The following is a 15,029-nucleotide window of genomic DNA, read 5'->3' as shown; positions in this document are numbered from 1 at the left end:
TTCATAATTGTAAATAACCCTAAAAAAAAAACGGTTACTTGTAATGTAATTTACTCGAGTTTTTAGTTATCGATATTCAAATATTGAAAATATCTATAAAATTAAAAAAAAAAAAAGAAAATCAACATTTTGTAAAGTTTTAAATTAAAACGATCATGAAACTGGTAGGAAAAATAACTGTTTTTTCGTCCACCTAAATATAGCTAAATTGGATAAGATATGTAATCTCGACCATTAGCGACTTAATACCGCTCACTCTTGGACTCTAAATTGATGATTAAGCAGCTTAATAATTTGGTTCGATATTTGTGTGATTAGGATCTTATCCATTAATCATTGAACACAAACCTCTCCCTCTTTAATTTCCCATATTATCTTCTAAACTTTTAAATTTATTTATTTTCTTTATTGTTTTTTATTATTGTTTTTTATTTTTATTTATATATTTTTATAAATTATTTGTTTAAAAATAATTATTAATATTCATGGTTCAAAAATCTAAAATTTTTGTTAATAAAAAAAAAAAAATAGAATCAAAATTTAATTAACTTAATAAAAATAAACTAAATAACAACAATTAATCAATAATCTCAATGTTACAAACGTATTATAAATAATTAATTGATTATAAATCAATATTAATTTGTTTAAATATAATTTTGTAGTACAACTTCTTATCATTCTTAAACTATCCCTATATATATAAAAATAAAATACCAAAAAAAAAATCATAAAATTAGTTTTGTTTTAATTTATATGATTTTAAAAGTTTGGATTTGATTATTTGTAATTATGGTATAGAATATATGATATGTTTTATTTTTTATTTAATTAAATTAAAATTTATTTTTAATTAATTTATGTATGGATATACTCTCGATCAAAAGATTAGATATTTGAATCTTTCTGATATGGTACATCGGTTCATGTTTCATATACACTTATGAACCGTATATGAAATTTACTAATATCAAAATTGATTATTTTTTTTTAAATAAGAGTCTCGATCATATTAATTAGAGACGGCTTTAAGGGAGAACGTCGACAATGACCAAATTAATTAATTAATTTGTATTCAAAAACCAAAAATTTTAAAATGAAAAAAAGAAATATATAAAGAAATATATATATATATATAAATTTTTTATGGAAAAATATAAAGAGATGAGAGGCGGTGCCCGACTCCTCAGGTAATACCACGTGACAGGGATGTGACCTTCTCCGTCATTGGCCCCTCCTTTTTATTTTATTTTTATTTTTTATTTTTAAATTTTCACCCCGTTTTATTTTTAATTTATCATATAATTTTTATGAAAATATATATTTATGTAAGAACTTCTGTTAATATAAATATAAACCTATTAATAAATAATGAGATATTTAGCTCCTAATTTCAATGAATTTGAGTTCATTAGCTTAATTAAAAAAATCTAAATTCATATAGCTTTTATTTAACTAATTTACATAAATTGAACCCGTGTTCGTCAATCTAAGCTAGTACATTTAAAGGGTTGATTTTTTTTTTTTAAATTATAAGATTGATTTATAAATTCTTGATCGTATCAATTTAGTCCCTATACTTCAAAAAGTTTTAAATCGATATCTACATGTTTTGTCTATCTAGTCGCTGTAATTAATATTTTCTAATTCTTTTTTTTTTTTTTTTTTTTGAACTTTCATAGTGTTGTGACTTCGTAGATACTTGTGTTTTTGGAGAACAACCGCTTTGACCTAGGTGTACAGACTCAATGGAGGTTACTCTAGAATATGGAATTGTCGACCTTTATACTATACTCCAAAATTATATATTTTCAAAGAATATATATAAATATTCCATACAATTACCAAAAACCCCCCAATTGAAACATTTTTGGGCATTAACTTCTGCTAAACGATTAACCTTTTTGTCTTTTCAAATTCTAATAACAAAATATAAAAGAAAAAAAAGGAAGGATGCCAGCTGGCCCGTCATTCTCTTGCCACGTTTTAGGATCAGAAGGAGCGAGTTATTAAGTGACAGCTAAACTAGGTTGATTGGTTGTGAGTCACCACTGCAAAATCAACGACAGGTGGCACAAGGATATGCGTTTGACACGTAGTTCCTCCACGTGGACTTATAGATCACGCATTTTGGATGGGACATTTGCTCCCATCCTTTTTCTTTTTTCCCAAAAATATGAATGTTTTTTTTTACTTTTCATTATCAAGATTTGACTATTTAATACAATACCTGTATTTTTTTTTTATTTTTTTTCTTTTATTTTTTATTAATTAAAAAGCACTAAATTGTTTTTTAGTGGAATCAATCACTTCGAAGCTTTTGCCCAATTGTCAAACTTGATATGTAGGTTTAAAGTCATTTTTCTTTCCTTTCCTTTTCATTTTTTTTAAATATTAATTCAATTTTAATAAATATACTAGGTTTTTAGAATTATAATAGGTTTTCTTTTCATATTTTTAAGAATAAAAGTTCAATGGTTAATGAGTATCATGAGTATATATATATATATATAATTCTTAATTACAAACTTTTGAAATTTAATTTGAACTTAGAAGCATGTAATTATTAATCTCCATTTAACTTAAAAGAATATATCAAGCAATATTCAACTTTAACAAAAAAAAATAATTATAATAATAATAAATCAATTAAAGTCAAGTCCTACTTAAAAAATTAGGCAAATAAACGACTTATTGAAAGTTATATTTCATCTCTTTAACTACCATAGTTTGGCATTATAAAAAAAATGGTCGATGACAAATCAATAACCGAACCTATTTCTAGTAATCTAATCGATGAAAATTTGCCACAAAGGACAAAACTCAACCAATTTTGAACTCGTTTATGTTTCTCGAATCTCCTCTCTTATCCTAGGTGGTAGGTTTGACTACTTAATTGCACACCTAATTATGAAAAATTGACAATCAAGTGCCATCCAGCTATATAAATACACTAGGAATATGTAAATAGCAAGAAAATAAAGAGATAATGATCACAATATAGAGCAATATCCAGCCATTTATTGTACGACAAAGGGAAGAAAAAAGATTATAAAGTTGAGATATAAATCAACTTTTAGGTGGGACTTACTTGACTTATCATATGCAAAGGCCAAAGAGGAGGCATCATCATCCGCATGCCAAGTGTGGACTTGGAAGCACCAACCAAGGAAGAAATAGGCTGGAATTTCCTGCTCTGCTGCTAACAAGATCATTAGAGAAGGATGTTCTACGAGGAAAACCATTGAACTAAGCTAGCTATGAAATCAAGGTCTTTCAATTTAGTGTTATAGGTATTGTTTCGTAGCTCTTGAGTTGTACAATGCTTGTTCTTATTGTTTCGGGATTGTGTTTTGGTTGTTCTAGTTAAGAAGTGCATCTTAAATTTTAAAAAGTAGGTCATTCATGTTGAGGATTGTTGTGAGAGAGTCACACGTTGGCTAATTTAAGAAATGATCATAGAATTTTGTAAGGAATACATCTCCATTGGTATGAGGACTTCTCGGGATGCCAAAGCAAAGCGACGAGAAATTATGCTCAAAATGAACAATATCATACCATTGTGGAGGCCCGTGATTCCTAACATGGTATTAGAGTCATGCCCTTAACTTAGACATGTAAATAGAATACTCAAATGTCGAACAAAGAAGTTATGAGCCTAGAAGGTGTAGTCAAAAGTGACTAAGTATCGAATAAAAGATGTACTTTGTTCGAGAGCTCTAGAGAAGGAGTCGAGTCTCGATTAAAGGGAGGCTGTTCGGGGGCTCCATAGGCCTCAGGAGAGGCTTTATGTTGTACTTTGTTCGAGGGGAGGATTGTTAAGGATTGTTGGGAGGGAGTCCCACATTGGCTAATTTAAGGAATGATCATGGATTTATAAGTAAGGAATACATCTCCATTGGTATGAGACATTTTGGCGAATCTCAAGGCAAAACCATGAGAGTTTATGCTCAAAGTGGACAATATTATACCATTGTGGAGGTCCGTGACTCCTAACAATTTAGAGATAGAAAATTGATATGAAAATTGGAGATGATTTTTCAAACCTCAGTAGCCACAGCACTGCTCTGTCCATCTGTTTGCATTAAAGGTGGAAAGTTTATAATGATATGGAGGCAAGAAACAGCAACAAAATGGCTCACATGGTGCTGCATGACTTAAAATTGACAAATAGAAAGGCAACTGGTTAGAAGGTGACAGTGGTTGGTGGGGTGACTGGACAACTTTCCATTACCTTCTCCCACTTTCATCACCTGGAAAGAAAGCTTGAAAACGAAGGGAAAAGCTAACTGTAACAATGTTATCGAAAAGTTAACAAAAAGGAGAAGGAAAGATGAAAAACAGTGTTAGGTCGGAGATCATGCGCTATTTAATTTAGCCAACAAAAAAGAGTCATGTATTTAAGCCAACCATGATTGAAAGAGAAGTGCCCTTGGTTGTGGAGGTAAATATAGGATTAAAACCGAAAAGTGTTCATCAATATTCAGATCCAGATAAGAGCTTGAGATTATGATATTGATACTTACAATAGCGCCATTTTCATCTTTGAACACGCATTCACCTTTTACTTTTTTACTGAAGTGAATATGACCTGAAACAAAATAAACAAGGTGCATAAATACACATTCAAAAGTGCTAAAAACTTTGACAAGTCTCTCAAGAATAAATCAATAGATAAAAGTGGAGTGATTTGAACGTTCGACCGTATGAATATGTTTTAACCAATTGAGTATGCAAGCTTAATTATCTAAACAACTTCTACAAACTTAGACAGTCTCTCAAGAATAAATCAATCAATATGAATAGAAAATTCATACCAGAATCCATACACTTCAAGATTCAACTTAATTTCATTTTATCAGAAGGGTAGCATTTTACCTTTCAGGTCCTTAGAAAATGTGCTTTATGGTTCCTTTGTGAACTGTTTCAAGAAACCGATATAATTCCCCAGGAGTGACGATTAGGAAAACCTTCCACATAGGCAAGAAAATAGTTTGAATCTTACTGTATCAGTTTTTGTCAACTATCCACAATCAGAAAGACATATCAAACGTAAAATCAACCTCAGTTAAGTACAAACATTTATTGGCACATGGTTATTATCGAGACATTACATGTACAAGAAACATAGATGACTGTTTTCACTACTGTAGATGATGTCAATATCCAAAAGAGTTAAAAGGAAGCAACAATAACTACCCAAGCCCACCGCTAGCAAATATTGTTTTCTTTAGGCTTTCCTTTACGGGCTTCCCCTCAAGGCTTTAAAATGTGTCTGCTAGGGAAAGGTTTCCACACCCTTATAAAGGGTGTTTCGTTCTCCTCCCCAACCAACGTGGGATATCACACTAGAGGTGATCTGTTAAGAGAAAATGAGAATCATTATAAGCATAGAACTTGACAAGAAAGTACCATAATCGCCTTACCAAATCATTGAACCATCATTGTTGCTCCATGTCCTGTCCTTCCTTCTGTGGTAATTCACATAAAAATGGCTAAAGCAAAATGTTCATTATCTTGAGCTAAATAAAAATAGAAAAGGAAATGAAACAAATCATGTTCAGTATCTCACAAGATATATTCTAATAGAAGAGAAGAACTTACATTAAGATCCTCCACGAGGCTGTGTAGTGGTAATTCTCAAGTACTGACATGTTCAAACCACTGCTATCAGTATCGAGTTTTCAGCAAAGTTATACAACAATAATCGAAAAGAGTAAATCTTGTACAAAATAGAGCAGAAATCATAGTAAACAAAGAACAAGAATTAAATAATGATCAGTATTCTTCAATAAACAGACTTGAGATCTATTACAAATGAATTGCTCAATATAAAACAAATCGATATGGACAAGGAAAACATTAACAGAAACAAGAAACTAACTCTCTCCCTCTGAAGCCTGTCATCTTTACAAACAAGCATTAATTTCAACTTCTAACTATAAAAAAAAGAAACATGTATTTGGGCCTACTGGCCAGAAAATAAATAAATTTGTCTTCTTGGTTGGGAACCAGAATTTTTTGGCATGTTAATAGTTAAAGCCTAAAAGCTTTCCCTAATTCCAATCGTGATGCAGCTTTACAATCAATCACCTCCGGACAAAACCAGTATCTTGCATCATAGCCACAAACTCACTGTAATCTATTCGACCATCCTGAAAAGAAATCAAAAGGGGCATGATTGTTAAAATGGAAGACGACCCTTTTATATTTTCATAGTCAATCAAGCAGCAAGAAAGGCAGGCAATAAGAAAAGATAATCAAGAGGAGAATGATTACATTATCCTGGTCAACTTCACGCATTATATCTTCTAAGCGGATGTCTGGCAAACCAAACTTTTCGCAAGCTTGTTGGAGCTCGTCCTGTGTGATGTATCCACTCCCATCTTTGTCGAAGTACGAGAAGGCAGCAAAGAGGTGGTCCTCTTTCTGAACCTTGTTTAAATGGAGCATTGCTGCTACAAATTCGCCATATTCTATGGTACCACTATTATCGACATCTGCCTGAAATATTGAATTGAAATAATATTTAAAACCAAAATTGGAGAACAACTGACTTTCACGAAGTTGGAATGAACCATGAAGAAATATGCTGATAATTCTGTCATGGAAATATGTTTCTCATTTCTCGAGGATACTAACTATGATAGTTTGATAGTGGCATTGAAATGATAATCGTTCAAGTTCTGTCTTTAATATGTCTATAATATTAAAAACCGCACAGCCTGTGCTAACTAATGTACATGCAATTAAAAATGTGCAACCATCTTCACATTTGAAACAATCCATACAGCAGATTAAGAATTAAAGGTTTCATAATTTCTCTAATCTAACGGAGACTTGACCTCTTAACAATAAATCAAACGTAAATCAAGGAAGCACAAGTGGAAACAGAAAAAACAAACTTTTATGAAGTCTAGAAAGAGAGAATATTTCTCCTGGGAGAGTATAGCATTACTTACTGCTTGCATTAACCCACTAATTTCAGAATCCTGAAGATTAGCACCCACTCTTTCCAAGCCATGCTTCAATTCCTCTAGAGTTATTTGACCACTATTGTCCGTGTCTATCATCTTAAACATCTCTTTGAGGCCAGCAATTTCCTCTTCAGAAAGGCTCTCTGCAATAATCTATAAATAGACAACAGGTTGAGAAAAGTCTCACCGGAATAACAACAACCTTCAGAAAGAAGCTACCACATCACGAACTAACTAAACATTTGCTTCATCAAAATCGTTTCACATACTAATATGCACTTTTATGCTTGTTTAAAATGTGTTTGATGGCTGCTCACTCAACACTGCAAGGCACTAGGTGATGGTTTGTTGGATATCATTAGTCGTAGAGTTAGATGATTAGCACTCACTCTAATTGCTATTTTCTTCAGCCTGTTCATGGCAGAGAATTGATTCAAACGACTTAGAACAGCCGAATCAAGAGGTTTGTCAGGAGCAACTCCATTAGCTTTTACCCATGGGTGGCCTGCAAAATCACGAAGGCCCTATAAGAAAGCTATTAAGCACACTAACATTGAGATATATGAAAATAAGAAAACTTATATCTTAGGCAACAACAGCAACGCTAAAAACTGAACGGTGAGGAAAAACTTAAAAAATAGAAACCTCGCTCTTAATTATCCAAGCCACAGAGATGTTGTAAGCATGACAAGAAGTTTTAGAGTCTCTTAGCCAGATATCCAAGGGGACGGTCAATTGAAACCATTTTACGCCACCAATGGGCTGTGTGAGGGGATGACAAAGTCACACAATCTTCCAGCTAAAGATCCCATAGACGTCTTATTTTGAAGCATTGGATCAAGTACATTAGCCATAGAATGAACTTGGTCCTTCACTTAATATTTCAGATTCAATTAAAAGAACTTCGCCTATACGTTTGTTTACATCATTTGAAATTACTAGAATTGATTTTGTGTTTCAACCCCACCATGTTAGTGTGAACCTATTTGCAAGATCAAGCATGGTCACTTCCACAGCCATTGAGTAGAATTAACATTCATATTGGAGGATGAACCCTTTTTCTTTAAATTCACAGGTAGGCATTCATCAATTATAAATAGCAAAAGTGATCTCATGGCAATTGTTATTCTAATTATTGTTCCATCCAGACACACACAAAGTAGCACAATCTAGTCGACACCAATTTAAATTTTGTACGTCAAATCAATGGAACAAAACCGCCAAGAAAACGCAACAGAATATAGCTTCCTGATAAAGCTTTCCTAGTTTATATCTACTTGTCTATATATGGAATGGACGAAAAATGGAAGACACATGCACGTGCATGTATTACCAAGCATATCTAATACTTCTTGGCATCCTATGTAAATGTCAACTGATCTAAAGATTTAGACATTGCCAAATATCCCAGATGCTACAAGAACTTCACATTAGGATACCCAAGTCATTGAAGCCTCGAAGTTAGTACACTTAAATCCAGAACAGATTTTCTTTTAGAGTCGATAATGAAATAAAACATTATAATTATGGTAACAGAAGTAAATAAGTAGCAAGTAAGTTACAGCTAACAAGTAACACTAAAATTATTATTATTATCTTATAATTGATTTTCAGAAATTACAGTAAAACTTGTCCATGCTATGTTGTGGGACCATGAATTCATACACTAGAGATATAAACTTACAAAGGACTTCATGGGCTGATAGTCTTTTTTTGGGATCTCTTACAAGCATTTTCCGCACTAGATCTTTTGCGTCTCCAGATATACTAGGCCACGGTTCTGACATAAAGTCAAGGTCGCCTTTCAAAACCTGCTCAAATATTCCTTGCTCCGTCTCTGGTATGCCATAAGAATTTTAGGACACAAGTCATGTATATACAGTTAGTTATTTCCTATGAAGCTATTTAATGGCTGGAAAATCCAAAAGGGTGTGGTTTCTGGATCCAGAAACTCACCATCCCAGAACGGAGGCACGCCACTCAGTAAAATATATATGATAACCCCAGCACTCCATACATCACACTCTGGCCCATAAAGCTTCCGCAATACTTCTGGGGCTACATAATATGGGCTACCAACAACATCTGTGAAAGTTTCACCTGAGAAAAAACTATTTCTGGTCAGACTAAAAAGGAAACAGATGCAAGGTGGATATAAATAACATAATCTTCATAAATAGACCTCTCATTGCGACTAAGTTTCTTCATAAACATAACTATTCGTGAAGAATAATTTCAAACTAACTCAACCGTTCGGTCACAGCTTGCCGGTACACGATCCTAACCATTAAAATCTATTTGATCGTCAGAAACATTACTTCGCGTCCCTTTAAGCAGTATGACAGAAAGATGATGCAAGCTTCTCTATACATGAAGTAATTCTAATTTAATGCATATTCTTTCAAAAAGGTTGTTGCCTGTCGGCTCTTGATCTCTAGATCAATATATGTGCTGCATCAAGTCAGCTCGACAAGGTTAATCACTACCACCACGTGCTGACTTGAGAAATTACTATTTCGAGGTCGTATATGCCCGAAGAACAAAAAGGGACAATTACCTTAGTTGTTTAATATTCAAACTTCAGCATTTCAACATGAGCATAACTTCTCTTTCAAATTTGGAAGTACAAATCTTTATCCCACTTTTTCTTTCTTTTTTATTTTAGAGTTAGGAGTGTCAATAACATATGTCAATTATCGCTGTCATTATACTAAAAGACTTCAAAACTTCGCTCTAACTTGCCTCCTAAACTTTTACCTTATAGCTTTCCTTCAATAGTGGAATCCAATCAAAACTAACTTAAAGCAAGGTCTAAAATAATAAGCCTTACGAACGACGATTTCGAGAAACTATTTCATCAAACAAAAAGAAAGAGTTGAAAGATGTTACCTGGCCTAAAGAACATGGAGAGCCCAAAATCTATGGTCTTAAGTGCAGACTCCTCTTCTTGACTGATGAAAAGAAAATTCTCTGGTTTCAAATCCCTATGCATGACACCCAGAGAATGGCATGCCTCGACAACACCGACTATGATTCTAGCTAATTCAGCAGCCTTTTTCTCCGTATAATGACCCCTCTGTATAATCCTATCAAACAATTCCCCACCCGCACAAAGCTCCATTACGACATGAACTGCCACCGCGTCCTCATAAGCCCCCACAATCTGAATCACATTAGGATGACCTGCTAAATGGTGCATTATCTGTATCTCTCTTCTAACATCCTCCACATCCTCTTTCGTCGTCAATTTCCTTTTCGCTATAGATTTGCACGCAAATTCTTTCCCCGATTCCTTCGCCACACAAAGAAATGTCGTCCCGAACTGCCCCTGTCCGAGCTTCCGCCCCAATGTGTAATGATCCTTAATATTGTCCGTTTTTCGCCCTAACACCGAATCAATTTGAAGTCCTGCGCTGGATACTCTCTTAAAGTTAGAGACCTTTTTCGATTTTGTTCCGTCTGGTGCCCTAGTTTCATCTTTAATCACTCTAGACGACATCTCACGCTCCACTGCTTTTTGTGGATCATTATTACCAATTTTCACGGTTTCAGGCGGCGTATTTTGAACACCACTGGGATCTGAATCTTTAGAAGCATCGTCGTTCTTGGTTGAATCCGAACTCGCATTTGCCTTACTTTTGCTGTCGGCCCCATCCTTAGGCGGAGGAAGTCTTTCCTCCGGTGGTCGGCTTGGCCATACTGCGGCCGTAACAGATTTCAAGAATCCATTATTGCCGAGATTTGGTCCTACACATGTGTTCCCCATCAATTTACCAACCTCTTAAGTTCTTGACATAATCTCCCTCCCCTGAATCTCCTCATAAGAATAGATCCCCATGAAGAACCAGAGCATTCAATCCAAACCTCCCTAATTAGATCAAATCACCCCGAAGAAACAACCAACATCTTCAACTCGATAGATTCGACAAAAATAAACACGAAAACACGAAAATCACAAATATCCTCCATCGTGAATGCAATCATTCATTCAACAGGAAAAACGTCGTCCTCTGAAATCTCAAATCCAATCAACATATATGTATATAAACAGAGACAAATTGAAATTAATTAAAAAAACGTGTATCATCATCAAGCAGATTCGAATTCCAGAAAATGAAAAGAGGAGAGAATTTTGGAGGAAAAGAAAATGGAAGAAAACAATGGAAAGTGAAAGTAAAAGGTTGAAACCAAGTGGAGAAGGCGAAATTGACGATGAAATCCTCTGAAATTGATCATCATCGTCAATCATTCAGCGATGGAAGCTCCTCATTCGATCAACGCCCGAGCTGCATGCGTGCTAATAGAGAGAGAAAGAGAGAAGGAGAGATTATCGCTCGGAATCCTCCTCCATCGACGGCTCTTGCATGCATGGTTTTCGTTGAAGCTCCTCATCATTATTTTATATTTACCATTTTTTTTTCTTTTTTTCTTTTTAATTTCAACAAGGCTTTGCTAGGAGATAGTCGAATCCTTCGGATTTTTTTAAAAAATAATTACTTTATTTTTAAAATTAATCTTATAAACATTATATATATATATATATATTAATTATTATTATTATTTTTTTTTTTTTTTTTTTTTTTTTGTTATCGTATATTTTAAAAAAGTTTATATATTTAGAATTTAGCTAAAAAAAACCTATTTGTTTTCTTACAAAATATAAATTTGATGGTAGAGAAATAATGAGAAAATAAACCAAACTTTTGATTTTTTTTAAAAAATAAAAATTATGGTTATTTCTAAATTTTATAATGTCTATATAATTTAATCAACAAAATTTTAAAAATAACTATTTTAATTATATTATTTTATCAATCTCGTATTTATTTTTTTTTTAACACTATCTCAACATTATTTTTATTTAAAATAAAAATAAATATTAAGAATAAAGACTGAGATGGAACAAATTTAAAATTTTAAATATCATTTTTATTATTAAACTTTCAAATGTTATTTCTTAATTTCTCGAATTTTTATATAAAACTTTAAAAAATTATAAATTTACTATTTTCATTTTCATATTTTAATTTAAAAACTTTTATTAAAATTTTCACATTTAGTCCAAAATATATTAACATATCTTATTTATTAAATTTCACACTTAATCATAAAATTTGAGAAGAAAATGATAGCTTTCATTTTAAAATTTTAGAAAATGTGTGTTTAAAATTAAAATTTTTATCTATCATTTTTTTTTCTAATAAATATTAAAAAAATTAAAACGGTCAAAATGCGTCTTGATCTATAAACTTTAAAATACAAATTTATTAACAAAATAGATACAAATTTATAATTTAATTAATAATTATATAAGCCAAAATAAATAAAAAAAAAAAAAATGGAAGCTACTTGGTCAAAATTTAAGTCCAAAATTAAAATAAAAATTCAAACGGCGTTTTCCCCCATCTTTTCATCCACTTCAAGTCTTCAACTAACCTTCTAAATTTTCTAATAATTAAATAAAGATTAAAATAATAATACTTTCTAGGCCGACAGCCGGCAAGCTTAAATATATATTTTTTAAATAACAAAATTAAATAAAATCAAGAAGAACAATTCAAAACATACGCAATTTAATTTTTTGTCCTTTTTTTTTTCTTAACTAACCATCCCCACAACAATATCACAATATTATAATAAATAATAAAATATTTTTCTTTTTTAATTTAAAACTATCTTATCTTTTTTTTTTTTTTTGTTATTTTGTTTAATTAAAGGAGATTAGCTGAGGATGAATTTAAAAAATAATTATAAATAGGATATTAGTTTTAAATAATAATAATAATTCAATCAACCTTGATTTTTTCAAATATCTAATTGAAATTTGATTATTTTTTATTTTCTAATGTTTAAATGTTGAAATTTTAATTCTAGTCGATAATTTAAGTTATAATTCGAATTAATGGAATTAAATCTAATGCGTAAGTTCTATGATTTGGTTGAATTTATCAAAATGACACTGACATTATAGATATTATCAATGTTCATAGTGTTCTTGATTGATATTCATTTTATAAAATAAATAATGAGCTAAGTTTGTGAAGTCTATTAATTAAGTTTTTAAAATTTTATATATTTGGTCATAGCACACTATCCATATTATTTAAGAATTAATTTTATGTTCCCGCATTTAAAGACATGATCATTTAATTAACGGAGTTAATTACTTATTAAACATAAAATTAAAAATTCAAATCTTGAAAATTGATACTCGGAGGATCTTGTAGTGTCTAGGGTTGGGCCACTAATGCTTCGTGTAGCGGAGCTCATCGAAATCACAACCCTTTATACCGAGCATAATTTTAATCTCTAATATAGAACTTTGTGTTAGATGAACACGACTCTTTACAATTGTATGATATTGTCCACTTTGAGTATAAACTCTCGTGGGTTTTGCGGGTTTTGCTCTGTGCTTCCCCAAAAGGCCTTATACCAATAGAGATACCACTTGTCACAATAACACTTTTGATGAAAGAGGACTTGCGATTGTGCGACACTCACTTTCCAACGACAAGTGAGCTAAGTCAATTCGTTATTGCGTCGCCTACGGCCAAGCGACGTATGCTCGAGCCTCTAGCCTCGGTTTTAAGAGAAGATTTTAGAAAACGAGGGCGGAGAGAAATTTTCGAAAGAGAGATTTCGGAAAGAGACGTTATATAAGCTAAGCAAGCAAGAGAGAAATAACAATAGTTCAGAGTATATAACCTTAAGTAGGGAGGAGTTAATAGTATTCTTTAATCATAAACTCATAATTAATTAGTCGTGTGATTCCGAACACTTTGAAGTTGAATTAGCCAACAAATGAGTGGTATATTTATTGCATAATGAATAGATTCATACTCAAATTCATCCTGTTCTTCATTTATCTAGAAATTTGTAAAAGTGACCAAATAATCTAAGCAAGCAACCAAACAGAAATTGAATTGGTACTAAAATAATTTTTTAATTGAATTCCAGAAAAAGAGACAAGATTCATTCATAGTTCATCGTGTTATATAAACTCCAATCTATTTTGTTCCTAATTCAAGACTGCAAAACCGAGAAGGAGAAGAAATCGTACCAAATTTCCAAGCCCTAGCTTGTAATTGCAGAACAACGATGAACTCCGCCGCCAGGAATCAATTGCCACTGCGACTTCGAGGTCCAAGGCCACCGCCATTGACGGTGAACAAATCCTCCACGAAGATTTTCAAGAAATCGACAACGACGAATCTGCGTCCGATTCCGAATCGACGCGATCCTGTAATCGTTTACCTTAGATCGCCGAAGATTATCCATGTCCGTCCTGAGGAGTTCAAAAGCTTCGTTCAACGTCTCACTGGAAACGGATCGTCCGTCGCCGTCGTTGCGGCGTCCTTTTCTGCTACTGGAATGATTGCCGGTCATCCTGATGAGGAATGTGTATCGGCCTGCAATTACATTCCGTCGTAGCGTCCGCCGTTCTCCGGCGGTTTTTCATTGATGATTCGCAATTGTTTGGCAAGGAAGATCAGTTTTGTGATTCTCTTGGGCTAATATACGATGAAATTTATGAAATAATCTCTAATCTGTATATTATCCATTTTGGTCTGTTATGTATCGTCATCAACCTCACAATCTGTTGTTATGTATCATCACCAACCTCACGATTTTAATCCATTTTGGTCTGTTATGTATCGTCATCAACCTCACAATCTGTATATTATCCATTTTGGTCTGTTATGTATCGTCATCAACCTCACAATCTGTTGTTATGTATCATCACCAACCTCACGATTTTAAATCGTGTTAGTAGGGAGAGATTTTCAAACCTTTGTAGGAATGGGTCATTCTCCTCTCTATAGTTAAAACGTGTCTATTAAGGAAAGATTTTCACACCCTTATAGGAATGCTTCATTCTCCTCTTCATAGGAGACACGTTTTAAAAACGTGTCTGCTAAGGAAAGATTTTCACACCCGTATAGGAATGCTTCATTCTCATCTCTAGACACGTTTTTAAAATGTGTCTGCTAGTAAAAGATTTTCACACCCTTATAGGAATGTTTCATACTTGGAAAAGATTTTCACACCCTC

The 15,029-nt window shown here is 32.6% G+C and overlaps 1 protein-coding gene across 1 annotated transcript; it reads right to left on the bottom strand.

Annotated features, from left to right (window-relative positions):
- Positions 1–5,744: 5,744 nt before the first annotated feature.
- LOC111800607 (calcium-dependent protein kinase 20-like) lies at positions 5,745–11,351 on the bottom strand. The gene is made up of 7 exons (XM_023684379.2): positions 9,867–11,351; positions 8,934–9,077; positions 8,662–8,814; positions 7,367–7,482; positions 6,963–7,130; positions 6,280–6,504; positions 5,745–6,155 (listed from the first exon to the last, which is right to left on the bottom strand). Exons 1-7 carry the CDS (start codon positions 10,741–10,743, stop codon positions 6,090–6,092), a joined length of 1,749 nt encoding a protein of 582 aa, XP_023540147.1. The 5' UTR covers positions 10,744–11,351; the 3' UTR covers positions 5,745–6,089.
- Positions 11,352–15,029: the final 3,678 nt, after the last annotated feature.

The sequence above is a fragment of the Cucurbita pepo genome, chromosome 8 (assembly GCF_057944985.1).
Source record: "Cucurbita pepo subsp. pepo isolate OVF chromosome 8, ASM5794498v1, whole genome shotgun sequence".
In the NCBI taxonomy this organism is placed as follows: Eukaryota; Viridiplantae; Streptophyta; class Magnoliopsida; order Cucurbitales; family Cucurbitaceae; genus Cucurbita; species Cucurbita pepo.
The sequence above is the reverse complement of the archived record's forward strand: the minus strand, read 5'-3'. Positions and strand labels throughout refer to the sequence as shown.

Excerpts from the sequence above, each read along its gene's own strand:
- LOC111800607 (XM_023684379.2), bottom strand. The coding sequence starts at position 10,743 with ATGGGGAACACATGTGTAGGACCAAATCTCGGCAATAATGGATTCTTG. Across the intron at positions 7,131-7,366 it reads TGAAGAAAATAGCAATTAGA|ATTATTGCAGAGAGCCTTTC; the intron begins GTGAGTGCTAAT and ends GTCTATTTATAG. Across the intron at positions 6,505-6,962 it reads TTAGTGGGTTAATGCAAGCA|GCAGATGTCGATAATAGTGG; the intron begins GTAAGTAATGCT and ends TCAATATTTCAG.